Raw genomic sequence first — 21,303 nt, forward strand, 5'->3', positions numbered from 1 at the left:
ATGTAAGAATTCTAACTGGAATTCACAGGGCATTTATCCAAGTGGATCACAAACACAAAGTTATTTGGTACTCTGAACAGAAGCCAGCAAACTGAGTTCTTCAGAATTTAAAATTAGTTTCACTCTTTTAGAAAAAGGTTTTGCTTTTAATTTTTTTCTTTTTACACCAGGACTCCTGTGGGTAAGGTGCTGTTACCAAGACGACCATTTGCACCAAGAAGTGTTACAGACTTGACAGTTGGAAATGTGGTGAAATTCTCCCGTCCAGCAGGGAAAATCAGTAAAGGAACTATCAAGTACTTGGGGCACCTGCTTGGGAGAGAGGACGTGTATCTTGGCGTAGAACTGGAGGGCAGCGAAGAGGGAAAACATGATGGAACATTTCAGGGAACACGATACTATTTCTGGTAAGATTAATCCTATAGTTACTTTAAACAAAAAAGCCTTTACTATTCCCCAGAAAAATATGTAATTTATGGTTCTATAAATATTAGGAATTATTTAATATATTTGTCACAGTATATCTGCTGATAAATAGCTTAGGTTTTATTAAATCAAAAATATGTATAACAAAGCAAATGTATTTTTAAAACTATTGATCCTGTTCTACTATAACTTTCATTTCAGTTATACCAAATAAGCAATGCAGATTTTATTTTGTCTGGCAGATGTTGGTGCACCAGAAGTGACAGTTCTTGTCTGTACCATTTACCTCTTTTCTGAATGGTCTACAGCAGGGGGTCAACAACCTATGGCATGTGTGCCAAAGACGGCACGCAAGCCGATTTTTAATGGCACGCTCCTGGCCAGACCGGCCCCGCTCAGCCCTCTGCCAAACCCAGGCTGGGACCCCGTCAGGCAGCAATGTGCCATTAAAAATCCTGCCTTTCCTGCTCTTCTCCGCCCCCCATGGGGGCAGGGTGAAGAAGCTTGGTCCTGCCAGCTGCTGCTGCAGGGCAGGCAAGCTCCCCCCCCACCCCCCCTCTTCCCCCAGCATGCTGGGTTCCTGCCCCTCCTCCTTTCCCTCCCTGCCACCGATCTGCTGATGGCCCTTGCCAGGGAGAGGCAGAGCCACAGCGCAGGAGCTGCTCCAGGGAGGAGACGAGGAGAGGTGGGAAACGGGGGTGGAATCAGGGCATATCCCCTCCAGCCCCCTGCCGTGAGCCGCTTTGGGCAGGGAGCGCCCCATGACCCCAGCCCACACCCCCAGCCTCCTGCCCTAACCCCTGCACCACCCTCACACCCCAGCCTCCTGCCCTGACCCCTGCATCCCCCCATGACCCCAGCCCTGACTCCAGCCCCCCCATGCCAACTCCTGCACCCCCTCACATGCCTCCAGTTCCCTGCCCTGACTCCTGCACCCCCTACACATACCCAGCCCCCCATGCCCTGACTCTTGCACCGCCGCCCACATTCTCACCCCCACCCTGAGCACCAAACGGGAGCTCCTGCACCACCATCCCCCATTCCCACCTGCACCCTTGCACTGAATGGGAGCTGCCCAGGTAAGCACTCCACACCCAAACCTCCTGCCCCAACTCTGAGCCCCCTCCCTCATTCTAGCTCCTGGCCAGACCCTACACCCCAACCTGCTCCTTCACCCCCAGCCCTGTGCTCAGTGCACTCCCACCCTCAGCTCAGTGCAGAGAGAGAGGAAGAGACTGGGCTAGAACCAGGGAGAAGGTAGGTACCCACTCTATGTGGGCAGGGCCGGGATCCCAGACCGGCAGCGGGCTGAGCAGGTCCAACAGCTGGGACCCTGGCTGGCAGGAGCCGGCGGACAGAACCCCAGACCGGCAGCAGGCTGAGTGGCAGCAGGCTGAACCCACTGCTGGTCTGGGGTCCTGGCCGCCGGCCCCTTGCCAGCCGGGGTCCCAGCCGCAGGGCCCGCTCAGCCTGCTGCCGGCCTAGGTGAATGGAACCCCAGGCTGGCAGGGGGCTGAGTGGGCCGGCGGCATAAGATCAGCATTTTAATTTAATTTTAAATGAAGCTCCTTAAACATTTTGAAAACCTTGTTTACTTTACATACGACAATAGTTTAGTTATATAATATATAGACTTCTAGAGAGAGACCTTCTAAAAAACGTTAAAATGTATTACTGGCACGCGAAACCTTAAATTAAAGTGAATAAATGAAGACTCGGCACACCACTTCGGAAAGGTTGCTGACCCCTGGTCTACAGAATTATTATGGAGTCAGCAAGTTACTGTCATGTTTCTCAAAACAAGCAATTTTAATAAAAGTATCCTAGATTTTTACCAATTAACTAAGAGTAGGAGGGTTCCACCGCAGTGAATAGTCACCCATTAAACAAATTGCTTAGCTAGCAAAGTTTCCATTTTGCATAATACACTGAATTACAATACAACCATATTTTAACAAGTATAGTATATGCTGGATTAACCAGTTACTGCAGCTTTAGAAATGATGACTCAAAAAAGTGGAAAACAGAAACCAAAATATGGACGACTTAATATGTCTGTGTAACAAGATTCCATCTCCAATGATCAGACAAAAATCCCCAGATAAGTTATCGGTTTCCAAGACAAAAGTTTCTTTGATAATTAAGAAGCACAAGAGATGACTATTATAGATTGTTCTTACATTTTTCTTGAACAGCAACCATTCCTGTAACAGTTAAGCCGCATCATCTCCTGTGACGGAACACACCCAAATGCCCTTCATCAACAGTATATAACATTTTTAAAAGTGAAGTTGGCCACTACTTAGAAAGCAAAGCAAACATCTCTTCTTCTGTCCTTGAGGCAGCAGTCACTCCTCAAAGTTTTCCTGACCCTAAATCACTTTATAAACTGGATTTCGATTAGCCCTAAGAACCAACAGAGAGAGAGTGCATTTGTGGGAACTTCTTCAGGGCCACCAGAATAATAAGCAGAGAGCAGGACCAGGTACAGAGTCACCCCAGGTATCCCAGTTACACAACTAACAGTGATGGGAAGCATTAATGGTAATCAGGGACACAAGACTCCTGGCTGTCCTGGATCGTCAGTGAGAATAGATGGGACCTCTACTCTGAGAGATTGTTAACATCTCCTTTGACAAGCAGGAACTGCCCCCAAACCTAAAGCATGCTATTGTCTAGTTAGTATAAACCACTATACAGACCGAAATACGTATGGCATCCAAAACACATGAAATCCATTTTTGTTCTCATTTCTCCTTGTTTGACTATTGCTGTCCCTTGTTTAGGCTTCAGTCCTTCTTTTGTAGTCTTGTTAGTGTGAGAAAATTTTGAAACCTCAAAATTCTGAGGTTTTTGTAAACAGGAAAAAAAAAATCACATTGTTCTGTGGTTTTCTCCCCCAAGAACAGTATGATTCTTGAGAGACAATGAGCCCATTTTCACTGACAGGTCATCTAGCTTTGAAGTAAAATGAATAAATTTTCAAATTTATTCAGGATAAAAATTGTAATGCATGGTCTGGCCACCTGTCCCTGCTTGTAAGGTAATAGTTGGTGCACTTACCAATCATTTAGCATTTCCGAGACAAGACCAGAAAAAAGGGGTGTCAAGCCATAATGGTCTTCCAAGTTCATAACAAACACAACATTATGCCAAATCAGCAGACTGAGTTCAATCAAAGGTGAAAAAACTGGTTTCAACTTTGGTTTAGGGCAAAGTCCTACTGTCAGTTCTGCAAATCTTGGTATCAGTTGAAATATTGCATATTTAGAAGTAACAAAAGTTTGGAATCCAGATCTTTCAGATCCAAAAGCAGAATTTTATTCTATTAGACAAACCAGATTTTGCTATACTGATTTGCATAAATGAAAAATTTTCACTTTATGTAATTAAAATACATGTGCTTTATTTGGAGAGAGGGAGGAAAGCCGCATTTTGTTCTTCACTACTGTGGGGTTTTTTACATGAGCCTTAAGATAGACCTTTTGTGAACATTAACTGAATGTTTTGTATGGGTTTTTCCCCCCTAGCAAACCTAACAAAGGAGTATTTGTGAACTTCAGCAAGATCATTATGGCATGGGAATAATGAATCCAGGACAACCTATAATAAAAAATACCCTCTCAAATGAGCCTATGGACTTTTACAGCAAGTTACTGGAATGCTATGCCCTTTGACTATCTGCACAGAAATTATATTGCTATACACAGTGCATTTGCCAAAAGTCTATCGATGTATTTCCTACACATTTTATTAGAAATGTTTATTTTAAAATGTTTTCTGGAACCTTTGTAGACCTTTTTGTAAAATAAACATGACGTATTGTCATTCCTGAAGGGAGACTCTTTAATGACTTGATTGGAATTTACTTACCTGACAACAACATAGCATAATCAGCAATTTAGCAAACCTTCTAAAGAAGGAATTACTTGTTAAAACAAACACCTGTTCCTATAAAACTTCACACAGCACATCTATAATATACCAGAAGAAAAAGATTCATGCAACTGAAAATCTGAAGTGTTTCACTGATAGGAATGTTTTATGGAAATAGCTTGCTTTTTGCCTCTGTATATAATTTAAGACCTGATCTACATTAGAAAATTTGAGTTAATTAAACTGGTTCAAACCTGTAATGTAGCTTAATTTAAACCAGGATGACCTTCACTTAAATTGGTTTAAGCTAAATCAATTGAAATAAGGGATAAGCCACTTTAAATGCATCTAGAGGTTTGCACTGGTTTAACTACACCAATTTAAAAATTAATTTAGTTAATCCAGTAAAAAATTTTTAATATAGACAAACCATAGTTATCTCAAAGTACAGGACACACACAAAACCAAAAATCAACCTTTGCAACATTTTAACAACTGCAGATATTTGCCACTAACTTCATTATTATTTTAATGTTCAAATTAAAAAAAAATCAACTATTTGTTCACGTTTATCAGCATGAAGTGTGCTCTTAAAGTAGCATAACAATGAACAGATACAATAAATGCTTTCAGGAAAAGATACTTGTTTTTTAATTTTGAGAAATTAAGGGCTTGTCAACACACAAAACCAGCATTTGTTTAACTAAAGGTTTGGTTTAAAAAACAATGTACTGAAGCCAGTGAAAATCCCACCATGGACAATCATATCAGTTTAAATCTTGTTTATATTATTTTAGCATCAAAGCTAAACCAGAGTAAACCAGATTTAAATCAATGTAAATGTCTCACACATAAAGGTCTAGTCTACACCAGGATATTTACCAACCTAGTTTAACCATTATAATTGTTTGTGTGGATGCAAACCAAAAAAAGTACAGTTATTCTAAGAGTGTTGACATGAGGTGTTATAGAAGTAATCATGGCGGTATAATTATACCAGTATAGTAATTCTGGTACATTTCCCTAGTAACAAGACCAAGTTGTACCATTTTAAATAAATTAGTTTTAAAACTGCACCTTTAGTTAAATTAGTGCAACGTTGGGTGTGCCATTGCTAAGTAATTAGAAGCGTTTGTAGCATGGAACAAATTCATATCTCATTCCATACTTCACATTCAGTACTTCAATTTCTATTTGGTGCCGATTTTCTAGCTCACATGCTAAGCTGATGCTTCATCTATTCACATTCTGTTGAAAGCAAAGTGTTAAAACTTATCTTGTTTCTTCCACCTTGCCACAACAAACACTGCAGCTGCAGTAAGGATATTAATGTTTGATTTGTAGGCTATGTGGGAGCAAAGTTTACCTGACCAGAGCTGGCTTCCTTTGACAAAACTTGATGGATGTGGGAAGTTTTGTCAATGCCACATTCTATAGGTCAGGCTCCTTGTAAGAGGTCATCTTTTTAGTGATTGTAGATGGGGGAGTAAAGCATGCAGGGAAGAGTGAGACAGCCTACAATGGAGTTATGGGGGACCGATCAGGGATATGGGAGGGGGGAAAAGGACTCAAGGTATGGGGGACCAACGATGATGGTATAGGGAGTGAGCAAAGCTCCTGAGGCAGCATCCAGAGGATGAGTGAAGGAGAAAGCAGAGGAATGTTAGTGTTTTCCAGACAGACTAGCAATGGTCCAAGTGCTCCATCAGTTCTTCTCCACAACCTAGCTAATCAGCAGCTCCTCACATACTAGACAAGGATGCAGCCCACAAACACAAACTTAACTGTGAACCCATAGCTAAGCTTGTACAGCGAGTATGAATTAGAGGACGTGAATGTGTGTGCTGCATATGTGGAAAGTAAATATAAGTTTGTCATGCAGCTAAAGAGTCTGCGTGTGGGCACTGTGTTTGAAAGTGGGGAAGACCTGTACACTGAGGTTATCCTAGTTGTTAATGTAGCCTAATTTGATGATTTCCTTGATTTTTATTGATTGCTGTAACACAAACCACACTTGAGCAACCTTAACGCTAAAGCAACCAAGTTTGTGTGTTGATATTATGTAAGGCAATCCCTTCCCTCATAGTAGGTTATCCCCCACACCTCTCCGCCCCAGTTATGCTACACTGGATTTTTAGAAGCTCAAACATTTCTTCATTTGCTACAAAACAAGAACCCAAGAAACTATAAAAACATTCATGTTGCTCCCACAGTGGAAAGTACTGCTCTCTTCACTGGCATTGGCAGCACCAGGAGGACCCATCCTTGCTCAGTTACAACATAATGGCTTACATTTTAGGCAATAGTCCCAAACTAGAGTTTTGAGCTAGGTTAAATTGGGGATCCAAAGTTAGCTTGGGATTAGTTAGCTTGACTGTTCCTACTGAAGTAAATGGTTAAACTCCCAATGAGTTCAATGGGAGAACAGTTAGGCCAACTCTGAGCACTTCTGAAAATCCTGCTCATGGAGCTTGAATAGTCCTCAAAGTATGGAAACCTTTTATTTAGAATTCAACAAACATCAACAAGCCACAATTTGAGACTGATTTTCATATAAATTAGATGAAATCAGTTGTCTAGCCTCGATACACTTAACCTGAGAAGCAACAATTAGTACCTACCTACCACCATATTTCATATAGAAGGGTTAAAAGGATCAGCTGAAAAGATTAATTCTTATAATACCTACCAGATCACATGACAAATCAATAAACTTTATAGTTTGAAGAAAGATACTGCGCTAAGGAAAGTACCTTTGCAGTGATTCAACAGTCACACCTGTCATTCTTAGGGAAAAATGACAAAAATTCTACACCATCATATACTTTTCCTCAAGAACTTGGTGGGGTGGGGGGGGGTGGAGTTTGTGGAAATCTACAATAAATGTTCAACTGCCATTAACAACAGCATCTTCTGGAATCAGAATGTTCTCTGGCTTGCTGCTGAAAGGAAGAGAGATCAAAACACTTTGTGAACATCATTTGTGCACAGTCCCAATCCTGCAATCTGATCTGCACAAACCACCTTTGACTTCAGTGGGACACCACACACTTCAAAGGTCTGCCCCATAAACCCACCTGCAAGTTTGGGGACCAATTCCAACACAGAACAGTTCAGAGGCAAATATATTGATTTACAAGGACACAAATGAAAGTTTGATATAGTTATGGGTTTATGGAGAATGCTACACTTTAACACAGAAACATGTTTAGTTGTCAAAGCAAGAAAATTTGGTATTTTGGAAATGTCTTCTACTACACATGAGAACAAATGCAGGATGTGATGTTTTCTTAGTTTATTAATTTATTTTTGCAGAAATCTGCAACTTTCCGAGTATGCACTTTCTGGAGGTACCACACATGCATAGCCTCTTAATGCTTTTGTACAATTTTATCTCTTGGTAATAATCTCATTCACAGCATATACATCTAAAATCTAGAGACATCGTATTTACAGGATTTAACAAGATCTAGTCTTGCTGTTTTAATGAAAAAATTTAACAGGGTTTCACACAGCAGGAAATATGGATTAGATACATCGGTGCCACCATAAATAAATAAATTTCAAGAACAGAGTTTTAAAAAATTCTTTAAGGTCTTGAAAATCCAAAATTATAATATTGCATTAACTCCAATGACCTCTTATTATTCAAACAAGTCAAGAAAAACCTACCTGTATTAATATTTATAGACAAGCAATGAGAATGCCCCAAACTAAAAAATATAGCAAGTTTCAATCATGGCCAACTTGAAATAATTATGTTAACATTTGGAAAGAAAATAAAATAGGTGCAGAACACAAGAAGCAATCTTGACTACAAGACGCTTTGTTTGCGTGCATGTCTTCTCTCTTTATGGGGTGGAGAGTCACAGTAGTATCACAGCATGTAAATTTTACAGTCTCAGAGAAGCAGTTAAGTATCTCTGAGTCTACCTTGAACTATGAAAGCCATTTTCACATTCCTGGGTACACCAATGAATATTAAAAAGGATCAAGATGACAATTTCATTTTTAACTTATTTGATAGTCTCATATTCTTTATTTTTTCCCCATTTTGTTTTGTCCCAATTTCAGCTCTTAAATATTTCTGAATTCAGTTTCAAAGGATTTTACAATCAATCTTAATGTCAACATGTGTTGCCATGGAAAAATTGAAATGAGAGTATAACTGGGATAGATACAGTAACTGAAAGCAAGCAATAATATACTTTTAAAGAAAACATGATTTAGTAGCACATGATTAGGAAGTACTAAGACTGAGCCCAGCTCTTTAAAAATTATTACACCTTCTCATCACACCTCCCATCTTAAGGGAAAACACACATACCACAGACACACAAATGCACAACTCAATCTGACCTTAGACTATATTTTACAAAGTATTTTCTTCTTAGCCCCTACTTGCCCTTCTTCCTCCCAAACAAGCAAGGTTGATAATTACATCAAATTTGAAGCATAGCCAAGTTTAGGATTTCTTTTGGTTTGCTATACCCTGAAATATTGTTCACAAGTCCCACTCTGACTAAAACTTTTTAAAAAACTGGTTGTAGGAATGGATAATTGATACTAATAGATGATAAATATAAAATAAGCTTTTATAAAAGTTAATTTAGATGAATCGTGAAATCCTTTTGAATACCTAAAGTCCAAGTTAAGTTACCAACCGATCTAGTCTAATAGGATGGTTGAGGGAAAGCTTATTAAAAATAAGTAGTGCATTAACAACACAACGGCATTAGCATCCTGCCATCCACATACCTATACAATCAAAAGTTTTATACAATACAGTGCATTTTATATGCCAGCTGACATTACGGTTTTGTGTGCATTAAATAAATATTACACAAAGAAACCTTTTTTGGCATAGTCTACATTTCAGCTGGAGTGTGAAAGGTGTTGCCTGCTTCCAAAAGCAAAATGAATGGATCTAATATTTAAATATAACTTATGTTCTAACAAACAAAAGATTCAAGTAGCATATATCGTTCTTTTACTGCTAATGTTTGTTCATTAATTTAAAATTTTCAATACTTCTTGTACAAACAACAAATGAACTGTAAAAAGCTCAAATAAAACTCAGCTTTGCTCTTAAAATCAACTTGCCCATTTGATGGCACTCTCTCTCACCCTCCCAACAGCATCTCCTCACAGGTTGCCTCTTTTCTGTCTTCTGCTAGCCGGTGACAGCTATAACTAAGACTAGAATGTCTTTGTAACACCAGAAACCATGCATTTCGGATTATTAGAGCTCACGGAATTAATGAGTTGCATGCATTTTTTTTTTTAATAAACAGCATCTACACTGTCTTAAAACAAAGTGGCACAACTGTTCTCCAGCATGCTACTGTTACTCTCATCTGATGACTGTCATTTTAGTTATTTTTGCTATTCCAGCAGAAACTAAAGCTGTTAAAAAGTCAACATAAATAGGATTGAAAATTGAAATCATACAAAAGAAAAGGCATCATCACTGAAGAACTATGACAGAATTGGTATTGTATTGAATACCTGAATATACATCAGATAATGATGTTGCTAATCTTTCAAGGAAGAAAAATGTTTTCGGTAAAATACTTCAGCTCATCTGTTTTCCACACTGTCCCTTCAGTTTTGCCACACTATCCATTTATACAAAACAGAATTACAAAAATTTACTCTTATTTTTAACTTCATCTGGACAGCGGGGATTTTTGTTTTCTTTCAGATATGAGCTCCTCATCATACAGTGCAAAATCATCATCAACTTAAAAAGAAATCTCAGCTCTGATGCCTTTGACTTCATTTTGCTTATTAATGATGCACACTTCAATTGATCTCAAGCAGACTTATTAAATAGATTTTAGGTTATGCTGAAGATTTTACGATTGAAGGAACATATTTCAATATCATACCAGATAAAAGGTAGTTCCTGATCTGAATCACAAGATAGCAATTTTTGCTACTATCTTTTTAAACTGCATGGAGGGAAGACACCAGAAAGGCAATACAGGCAAAAACAACAAAAACTCTCCCTTTCAAATGCCGTGAAAATGTTAGATTTCACACAACAAAGTTACAGTGTAAAAATTCAATTGCATGGTACCAGCTTCTTACCGATATGAAAAACATCCTAAATCAGTCTCACAATTTCACATCATAATCATTCAGCTGCCCAAATCCAGAAGTTCTGATTTCACAAATAATGACTGCTTTAGTACAGCAAACTGAAGCATTTAAACAAAACTGATCATTTAATATAATACAATACATTATATGCATAAAAGTACCTGCATGGTTTTTAGTTTGCAAGTGTTTTGTATTCTTCACTGTATTGCAAACATTTCCTGACCAAAATTAAAAAATGCAGCACGCAACTTTTCCAGATCTGCCATCTGCTATTTTATACAGGCTGATTTATTAACAATGTGCAAATAAACCTTTATTGAAGAGCTAACATTGATTAATTCTTTTTCAGCTAAATCAGGATTGGGGCACAAAGTACCTTCTGTGCTGTAAACATCAAGAATTCTTCACAAAATTGGAAGCAGAAAAGGCTTAAGTAACAGGGTGCAAACACTTCTCATACATAATCATGGCTGAGCTCAAATCTTCCAAACAGAATTTGGAATAGTTCTGGCATTTGGCATACATTCACTGTTCTGCTACAGGGCAGTCTTAGGAGAACGTTATTTATAAAAGCATAATTTACTTTTAGCTTTACCACACAAGGACCAAATAAAAGCATGCAGCACTCTTTTCACCAGTTATATGGTAGAATTAGTTCTTAGTTAATTACCAGTGTTGACACTGCTTGGTGAGCACTCTACAAGCAAAAGGGATCGTAGAATCACCTCCGATTCTACTTTTTGTAAGGCTCATACAGTACCTCATTTTTGCACCAGAAGTCAATCTCAAAACAGCAAATTTTTGTGTAGACTTAAATCACCCTGAAAAAAAGCAGCGATTACGAATACCCTTCTCTCTGTTTTCTATATGTTGTAAAATTTACAGTTGCATTTTCCTGTCTTCTTTTTCAGTAGTTTACAATCCAGAAGCACAGGGAGCCTTTGTTTTCCAGCTAGCTGGGACCAGGTAGGTCAGCAATGGCTTCAGTTTGTCAGGATAACTGTAAAATTTCACATCATTACTAAAAGTTCTATATTTAAAAATTAAGAGCCACTACGCAGTAACTGTAGCCACAGGATTAAACTGCAGCAATTATCTGTTTTCCTGTATACATTCTTCAAAGAGTGAATCCTTTTCTGGTTTTGGCTATCCTTTCTGCTTTGCTCACTGCAATGGCATAAGAAAAGAATATTTCCCTCCCCGCCCCCCAAATTTATTCTTTAGGGCAGTACAAGTGGAAACAGTTTCACATCTTTTCCTCCCCCCTTGTAATCTGAAAATAGTTGACTGGCAAAGGCCTGGCAGATGGACTGAAAGGTTCCCCATGTTTCCTTCTCCTATGGCTGTGGGCTCAAGAACCTGTTTTCAACCTAATGCAGACCCTTTCCAGATTCAGGTGTAATGTGGCATTTCACACTGCTCACAGCGGTTTAGCGCTGGGTGGTTCAGAAAGGTGCAGCTATCACAATTCCATGGAGCCCCTTCAAAGTCTTCATCTCTTGGCTGAGTCTGTGGAGTCTGTTTGGAGCTGGTTTGATGCTCTAAAGAAAAAATAATGTTATTTTTCAAACAAAACCTTCATAAGAAAGCATACCATGCAATTTTAGTAAATATTTAGAGTAGATTAAGTAGATTTCATCTGCTAGCTAGTAGTTTTCAGCTGTGTTTTACAGACATCTAAATGGCACTGTACAACTGGATTAGGATTTGAAATTCAGAATGTACAAAATACATACATTATGTATTTATTACCTACTGAGAAGGCAGTCCAAAGCTAATGGTTGTTAGCAGGGAACGACATGAATTCACCCCAAGGCCCATGTAAATGCTACTCATGTATGAGTCTGTACATGTATCAAAGGAAGGGAATTTTCTAAGAGAAAGTAGGTTTGAAGACTCCATGCTAAGTGCCAGGCATTCAGACCCAAAACTAGTCTGCAGTGGGCTGACAGCAAGAATCTTGACATCATGCAGGTCCATTGCAATGCACTCTTGCCCTGTGGTTGCCAGTAAATCAGTATACTAGAATTGCACGTAATACAACATATTTTGCTTTGGTTTGTACAAATATGCCACTAGTAGTGCCTACAAAACTTCCATTTAGGAAGAAGAGTTTGATGGTTCTTCCTTCTGTTGTCCTTTTACCTATTTAAACTACCTGCATCCTGCGTGTTTCATAATATTACAAAGAGATACTAACTTCAGAAGCCGGATAATTATTTTTAGTTTTTCATTTGATCAAAAACTCAAACTTCCAAAAGCTTTATATTTGTTCTTTGAGGCATGACTCCTTTTCCAATTAGATTATTCTTACCATCAACCAGAATTTAATAAAAGCCTATACTTTCACACAGCACCCAATTTACATATTAATTGTTTTACCCTAGTGACTTCTTCCAAAAGTCTTCTTTCCATATTTTTTATTAAAGGCTATCAGTAATTCATAACAAGAGATTTACCACAAACCCCCCCCAACAAATAGTCTAATTCACTTTCCTGCATCTAAAAGTTGACAGTGTAGAATGCCTCAGAGGAAGATAAATGCCACACACCTTTCCTACCCCTTCCTTTAGTCCAGGGGTGGGCAAACTACAGCCTGCAGCCCGCTTCCTGCCCATCAGACGTCTTTATCCAGCCCTCGAGCTCCCGCCAGGGAGCGGGGTCGGGGGCTTGCCCTGCTCTGCCTGCCCAGCGCTCCCCAGCCCCCGACTCTCGATTCGCTAGATGAGAACCATCTTTAGCACGCAGAGCCACACTGCGCAGGCGTGACGTCACCGCACTGTTTCCAGGATCAGAACCCCGCCCTTACATGGCTGCCCTTTCCCCACACGGCCGTGCACCCAATCCCCTCCCGGTCTTCTACGGCCCCACCTTTGAGAGCCTCGAAACCGCCCAGGGGCTGCACCTGTCTCAGCTAGGGTACCTGGTATGGCCACCTTGGTGTCACTGCCAGCAGCGCCCCCAGGTGTTCCGGTACCGCCCCTGTAGAACCCCCCCCCCCTTCACCCCACACCCCCGAGTCCTCCCTCCCCCCACCTTGGTAACATCCCTTAGAGAGTCCCCCCACGCTACATCCCATAGAGTCCCCCTCCCCCACCGGGCATTCATGGCCCGCCATATAATTTCCATACCCAGATGTGGCCCTCAGGCCAAAAAGTTTGCCCATCCCTGCTTTAGTCAGTGATAAATTCCATGGAACTAGCATCTATGAAGTTATAGGGAAGGAACTGACGAGTCTGTGTTCCTAAACAAGATAAAGAAAGAAGGCAACACCCTGACAAGCAGACAAACATGTACAATATACTTTGCTAAAAAAATGTTCATAGAGGAACGAGAGAGAGAGAGAGAGAGAGAGAGAGAGAGAGAGAGAGAGGAGTTTGTGGGAAGATCTGAGGGAGGGTATATTCCCCTGGGAATTTATTTAGGAAAATACCTGGATTTGGTTCAAGAGCAGTCTGCTCTTCAAGAAATGTCTCTTATGAAAGTCAAGGATAAAAGGCATTTCTTGCAAATGTGATTCAACAGTACCCTGAAAAGGAAAACTTTTGAGGTTGGGCAATCATTCCAACCTTCTTTCAGTCTGGTGATAGAGTTTTGAAGATATTCCTTTGCTCCCCTTCCAGCAACGCCCTGAACTGGGGCATGACCCAACTCACACTGGTGTCAAGTAGCTGAGTGTCAGCAGTTGCTCATAAAATACCCTCAACATTTATTAAATATATGTGTTTAAAACTGATCTGTGCCCTAGGTCAAATATACTTAGAAATCAAACCTTTATATTTCACCTTTTTCTGCAAAAATCTAAAACATGTCATGTTGTCAAGACATACTGGAGAAACGAATTCTCAGGTTTCATTTTTCTTAATCTCAGATCTTATCCATTTTTCAGACAATTAGTATTTTGGCCCAGGTTACTTGTTAACTGCTTCACTGTCATGTCTTTGAATTTCTTACAAATTACTTAACCTGAATTTTACCCTTATGTTGGCACTTTCTAGAACAGTAGTAAAATACATACTTAGAAGGATGTAAATATGGCCCAAGCCTATCAAAGTCTGAAAAGTTTAATGAACTACAAATTGATTGTCAGTTTTTTAAATTGCACAGCATTGTCAAAGTGCTACAAACAAAGTACTAGTCACTTACTGTATACAGTATTTGATGTACCATTTTTACCACACAGCACAAACTAATTTACTTTAGATATTGTACACATTCCATCAGACCCCTGACCAAAGAACTGATTTCTGGCACCACACTCTGCTAACTACCTATTTAACCTGTATACTTTGTCTGATAATGGCCTGACAGGTACAGTCCATTAAGAGATATGCCCTTGTCCAAAAAAACAGTTTTAACATTACTATAATTTCAGGAGCTTAATCCAGCTTCAGTTTCTATGCACTCTACTTTTCTAGTCAATACATCCCGAGAGAAGGGAGGATAGAAAAGCAAGCACTGATCAATATCCATTGTTCTCATTTCATTTCATTGTCACACACTATCTTTTGAAACACTACGCCTTGTGGAATAATTGCTTTGTGCTGTTTTCCTGCAAGGCATCAGGGTAAAAAAAAGCAAAGTTTAGGTGTACCTGTGGTAAATTTATCCAACTCTCTGCCATATCCTGACTCCTGCCCATTCTCTACTTTGTTTTCCCTCACTCCCTTCCCCACTGTTTTACTCCTGTTTAAAGCCATAAGACAATTTAGGGTTTGTCTACAAAGGCCACAGTTCAAATGTAAATACCTAAACAGGCTCCTAAATCTATATTTAGGCTCTTAAATAAGTGTCTTGATTTTTCACCCACCCTAGCATGCTGAGCAGTAACTCCCTGGTGTGGACACTGCGAGCGCAAACTAAAACATACCTAAATTTGGGTTAATTCAGTCCTCTTTTAAACAGGACTAAGTTAAAGGCTTAAAGTTAGGCTCCTAAATCTGTATTTATGATGTTAAATAAGCATTCAATTGGATTTAGGCTCCTAAGTGTCTCAATCACTTTTGAAACAGAGATAGTCTCCTTAATCAATTAGGCATTGCAATGCTGAGCACAGCAACACCAAAATACCTTTGAAAACCTGGGTCTAAACGACTTGCGGTCACTGGGAGTCTGTGACAAAAATATGAATTGAATCCAAATCTCCCAGATCTCAATTCTGCGCCTCAACCACAGGATCATCTTTCTTCTGCTAACCACCATAGTATTCTGCAATCATACTATCCACAGGACAAAAGAAGTGAAGTGTGAACAGCACAGAGCAAATAATACTGACTAGGTTAGCCATTGCAAAGTTTTCAGTTTTGGGGGAACAGCCTACAACATATGGACCACAGCACCTGTGGGACTCCTACTACTCTGAAATATTATTAATATTATGAAATTTACTCTCTGTAATTCTGTGGTGACCATTGAGCAGACAATGTTAATGAGAAAAACACAAAATACCAATTCAAATTATGAATCTGTATTACTGATTTAATTTATGTATGCCTACCACTGCAGTTATGTTTATAAAAATCCCAGTAATGAACGTTACGGGAAGACTGAGGCATCCTAATCTAAATAGGAGTTAACCCAAATTATTTATTTTAAAAAATGTGTTAATTGGAAGTTCAAGTTAATCTGAAACCAACAGTAAAATCTTATGTACTTTCAGTTTCTTTTCTATTAATGAGCAGTATTATATATAAACATATGATCAGAATATTAATTTTAAACATATTGATAGAAAATAGCTTTCAGTGCCAGTGTTATTGTTGCTGTATCAACATAGATCTGTTTAAGTGTCTTAGCTGCACAGCTTGTAAAAATGTATAAACACCACAAGTAGAATGTTTCCGGCTACTACTGACTGTATAAAAAGAATTGCTTTAACACTTACTGCAACTCATGGAAAATGTCCTTCTCAGTGTGAGAACTACTAAATAACAATGAGATATACGAATGGTTTTCTTGGCCCTCATTTAGCGACTCACCTTTTTTACATGGTTTTGGTGGCACAACAGGACCAGGTTCTATATTATCATAAAAGTTGCTCATGGCTTTCGGGTCAAAGTTACCTGGTAAGAGGAACAGAAATATAAACAATACTAAGCAAGGATATTAGAGAGCATATGCACAACAAGTCCCTTTTTACATGAAGCATGTTTACAGCTTATTGTATCTTTCATATCTTTCTGACTCATACCATATTATCCCATTGCAGCATTTACTGGGCAGGCATACTACTACACTGAAGAAACTAGCAGACTTGCCACATCTCCCTGAAATTCTGCCACTCTTCAGAACTAAGTTGATCAATAAAAGCTTCAGTATTCCACAGACTGCAATGATAACTAATAAAGGTTTAAATAAGCCAAATAATGCCTAAGAGAAAAAGGAGATAACGCTTCACCCCACCCATCTTATTTCCTATGAGGATGCCAATTGTTTAAGGAACTATATACCTAAATTGAGATCTCCTTGACCATATGGAAATGGAATCAAAATAATTGTGCCTAAAAATGGTACTGTTTTGTTAAGGATGCCATACTAAAGTTCTAACATTAACTTTTTTTTGAAAATAAAAAAATTAATAGCAGCTGCTCCAAACTGCTTCTAAAAACATCTTCTCTTGAAGTTCAACTTTCAGGGTTGTATAAAGAACTCTCCTCTGTAGTGTTTTAATTTTTCCTCTGATATTTCAGCTGCTCTCCTAAATTTTCAGTTTACTTGCTCCAGATTAGTTACACTGTGTCTCTTCCTCTTCTGTGTCACATTTCAAAAGGTGGAGCTCTTAATAAACTGGCAGAGGAACGTACTGCAAACCTACTGTAACTGCAGATGCAAGAGAGAAAGGGTTGTGAACAGGAGCTGCTTCCTGATTGTTGGTTAGAAAAGCAGATGAAAATCAGTTTGGGTTTAAGTGAAGAGTAGCACTCATTTCTGAACAGTTCTCTCTGGTCATACCCTTCTGGGTATGAATCCCAGGGTGTTTCTGTTCTTCATTTTCATTTATCCTGTGAAGTTTCACTGGTCTTTTACATTTCCTATATTCTCAGCTGGACCTGGCACACAGGTTTAATTTTGTGGTTAGCAGTGATTGTGTATATGCCTAATTGTGAATTTGACACCTGTCAATCCCATTTCAGTGTTGGTGTTCTGATATGCAATTTATTTTAAATATGCTCATTTATAAAATGGTCCCCACAGAGAATGAGTTGTCTGCATGCTGTGAGAATTCGTTTTTCAGTTTGCTCTGAAAGTTTTGCAAGTTGTGTCCTTTGCTAGAGGACATTCTCATTCCATATTCTTCTAGCCTTTTTTTTTTGCGTGTTTCTATGGATCAGGTTTGAAACATCCAGATAAACGTTTAAAAAAAGGGGGGGGGGGCGCTAAGATTCTGTTTGCTCTGCATGGACATCCAGGATCTCATGCCATTTTCTGTAAGAATTGCCACTGGAGCTCCTGATATCCTTCCCAAATTTCATCTCTGGCAGATGGGCTGGATGAATTCCAGTGGTGTTGTATAAAACCTCCTGCTATGAGTTGAGCACTTTCAGCTCCCTAGGGAGGAACTCAGCAATCCAGGAACTACTCAGCAACTTGCAGGATCAAGCTCTTAGTGAAATCTGAGTCATGTTCTATTTCTTTTAAATGAACTGATGCTAAGTCATTCGGGTATCGTTACCAGTGTTTAGACATTCGAGAGGTAGTTTATTTGCTCATGACACAAGTGTTTTGTTCTAGTCATCTGAAAGCTTTCCTCTATGTTTATTTCATGTTATGTTCTATTTCAGCTTTTACTGGATAAGAGGTTTTCTCTGCATAGCTCCAGTTTTGCTTTCTTTTCATAGGGCAGCTTCTATTTGGACAACAAAGTTTATTTCAGTGTGTTGGATTGTTTCATAGATAACTTAAAATGCAATTTCTTTTTCAGGACAGAGCTTCTAGGTGAAGGCCCCAGAGATTTACAATTTAAACTGATTTTTGTAATACATTTACCACAAATTTCCTTCAGTGTTTTTGAAAGTATCTTTTAATTAGAATTATTTGTATTTGTATAGTCACTATGGTCTTTTTTATCTTGTAAGGCTGCTCCATGTGTCTTCAAAATACAGATGTGGCAAGTGTGCTCCCAGTTTGGAAGTGGCAGATGTGACACAGCAGGCGCACACGTAGCAATTTATTTACTACAATTTATTTAGTGTCACAATAAGTCACAGCAAAGAGATACATTTGCAGCAACAATGAATATATCATGAACTAAAGAACTTGAGTATGGAACCATTATCAAGGTATGTCCATTTTTCGATTCAACTATCTTCACAAAGTCCTTTCAAATTGCTATTTACAAGTAATTACTTAATTTAATTTGGGCACACTTTTATTGAGAATTTTATTAACAAAAACCACACTATCCAACCAGCTTATAACTGACAAAGAAAAAAAGACAGGTTGTGTCTTTCATTCTGAAGTAATGATTTGATATCAGTAAAACCCAGTTTTGATAAAAAAAGGAAAAGAAAAAGCCAAAGATCTACTCACATTTAAACACACACCACATTAAAAAACTTATGTTTTACAAAAAAGAAAAAAAAAATCAAGTCTATACCTCTAGACTGAAGGAGGTCAACTTCTTTCAGAGTACAGTCAACATTTATCTGGAGCTGTCTATTCAGGCTTCTCAATCTGGTCATTTCCTCAGGCTAGTAAGAAAGGACCCAAAATAGCAATTGTAGGAAAGTCAGCATCAACTCTAATGTAGATATAACAATTATTATATATGTCTCATATGTTAACAGTTCCTATTAATAATGTGACCGGGGCAGGGTTGCCAATGATGAGTAAGTGCAGCTGAAAAAAATCCATAGCGAATGACATGATTTCAAGGGAAATGTTTAAAAGATATTTTTAAAATGAGTTCTCCATTAGGTATTTTGGTGATAAATAAATGTATACAAATTAGTTTTAATATTTACCAGAAAGCAAATTGTGCTCGACTTTTAAAATGATCAAGTTACAAAATCTATGATGGCAGTTAAAGTACTCCTATCCCTTAGGCCAGATGCATATTGCCCTGAGAATCTTTGAAAGGTCAATGACCAAATTTTGTCGTCAGTTGAACTGGTCTAACTCCTAAAAAATCAATGCAGTTGTTACCCCAGAATTTGACATTCCTGTATGAACCCCAGAATTTGACAGTACTGCAGTCAGCAATTTTGTATGTTCAGCCACTGCCAGCTGAAAACCTAACATCACATAGTTAGGAAAATCTTAGGCCCTAAGAAGCAAGGCCAAATAATGGCATGTTTGCAGTTTTGCGATCAAAATAATAAATATAAAATAAATAATAAATGTATTATTTGGACAGCCATTCTTGGTCTTAAGTGCCTCTAACACCATTGACATATAAATGTTATTGTTATAACTAAAAATGTTTTAATAATAAAAAATAAGTAGGTTTGCTAAAATTAGGGGTTATTATGGTGACCCACTGAAAGTCACTATAAATTTGTGTTTTGTTTAAAGTTGGCTGTAAAAAAAAAAATCGGTGAAAAAGTTTGCTTTGGAGCAGTCCAAAGAAGTTTTCTTTGGATAAGAATCTGGCATCTCCGGCAGTCAAACAAAAGAGGGGACCCCCTAAAGCTAATCCTTCAAAGCCATTTCTTAACTTCAGGTAAATATAAATGTTTTAAAATGCTCTAAACCTACTGCAACAGCATATGTATGTATCTGAACTTAAAATCTAATAAATAGTTTTAAATAAAAGCACTCTTGCTTGTATCAATCATTTATCAAACAAAAAAGATAAACCCACATTAATTTATTCCTAATACCACCTAAAAAAATATACAGTAAAGTTACCACTGCTTTGGGTTCCAAAAACCCTGGGTATAGTTACTCCAGATTTTTATCCTTCTAAACTGAAAGCAGCATCTGACCTCTAGTTTGTATTAATATTAACAGCTGCAGATCAGAAGTTACATTTCCCTCCTACCTCAAGATTACATGCGTTACACCAAAACTTTTAGCCCAACATTTCTCAACTGTACAGTGCTGCATAGAATGGATAGTGGGAAGTAAGGGATCAACTGATCCATTTCTGACATTTGCATATATTAATGAAAGTGATACATATGGACCTGTCCATACCAGAAACCATACCATACCATGTCCATACTAATTACTAACAGCAGGAATTAACAATGAGTACAGCTAAACTGAGGAGAGTAACTCCCATTAACACACTTGAGAATATCCAGGTGTGACCAGCCAAGTGAATCCCTAGGTGCCCTCAGAGCTTCCACACCAGAGGGTAAGAAGGGGGAGGTCTAAGAGGTACAGATATATTCCAAGCAGTGACAGCAGCCTGGCATACTGAAGCTCCTTTTCAAAAATCTCTGTCCTACATGCATAACCAAACTGTGCATGCCAAGTCTTAGGTATAAAAACTAGACTTCCTCATTAATCTCCTGGGCACTCACAGTATATTTAAAAAAAGAAAAGGAGTACTTGTGGCACCTTAGAGACTAACCAATTTATTTGAACCTAAGCTTTCGTGAGCTACAGCTCACTTCATCGGATGCATACTGTGGAGAGTACACAAGATCTTTTTATACACACAAAGCATGAAAAAATGGGTGTTTACCACTACAAAAGGTTTTCTCTCCCCCCACCCCACTCTCCTGCTGGTAATAGCTTATCTAAAGTGATCACTCTCCTTACAATGTGTATGATAATCAAGTTGGGCCATTTCCAGCACAAATCCAGTATATTTGAAAGCAGTCGTCATTCTGGGGTACAGAAAAGCAAACACATATAGGTTTCACTGTATGCAGAACAAAGTTTCTGAAAGTGTAGCCCATACGTGTTTCTTAAAGTACCAAATATCTGTTTATTCAAAGGAAGAAC

At 38.6% G+C, this 21,303-nt stretch overlaps 2 protein-coding genes across 8 annotated transcripts in view; one reads left to right on the top strand and one right to left on the bottom strand.

Moving 5' to 3' along the window:
• Positions 1–4,165, top strand: part of LOC311514400 (uncharacterized protein) — a 30,007-nt gene extending 25,842 nt beyond the window's left edge. For all 3 annotated transcript variants that reach the window (XM_084616962.1, XM_084616960.1, XM_084616961.1), the window contains exons 10-11: positions 171–407; positions 3,957–4,165. In XM_084616962.1, the coding sequence (XP_084473088.1) occupies positions 171–407; positions 3,957–4,014 (295 nt within the window). In that variant the 3' untranslated portion in view covers positions 4,015–4,165. The remainder of the gene's footprint in view (positions 1–170; positions 408–3,956) is intronic.
• Positions 4,166–7,580: 3,415 nt separating this feature from the next.
• Positions 7,581–21,303, bottom strand: part of TAB3 (TGF-beta activated kinase 1 (MAP3K7) binding protein 3) — a 76,870-nt gene continuing 63,147 nt past the window's right edge. For all 5 annotated transcript variants that reach the window (XM_084642933.1, XM_084642930.1, XM_084642929.1 and 2 more), the window contains 3 exons: positions 19,004–19,097; positions 16,386–16,469; positions 7,581–11,948 (listed from right to left, as the gene is read on the bottom strand). In XM_084642933.1, the coding sequence (XP_084499059.1) occupies positions 11,800–11,948; positions 16,386–16,469; positions 19,004–19,097 (327 nt within the window). In that variant the 3' untranslated portion in view covers positions 7,581–11,799. The remainder of the gene's footprint in view (positions 11,949–16,385; positions 16,470–19,003; positions 19,098–21,303) is intronic.

This window comes from Lepidochelys olivacea (assembly GCF_965140295.1).
Source record: "Lepidochelys olivacea isolate rLepOli2 genome assembly, chromosome: 1".
NCBI lineage: Eukaryota > Metazoa > Chordata > Testudines > Cheloniidae > Lepidochelys > Lepidochelys olivacea.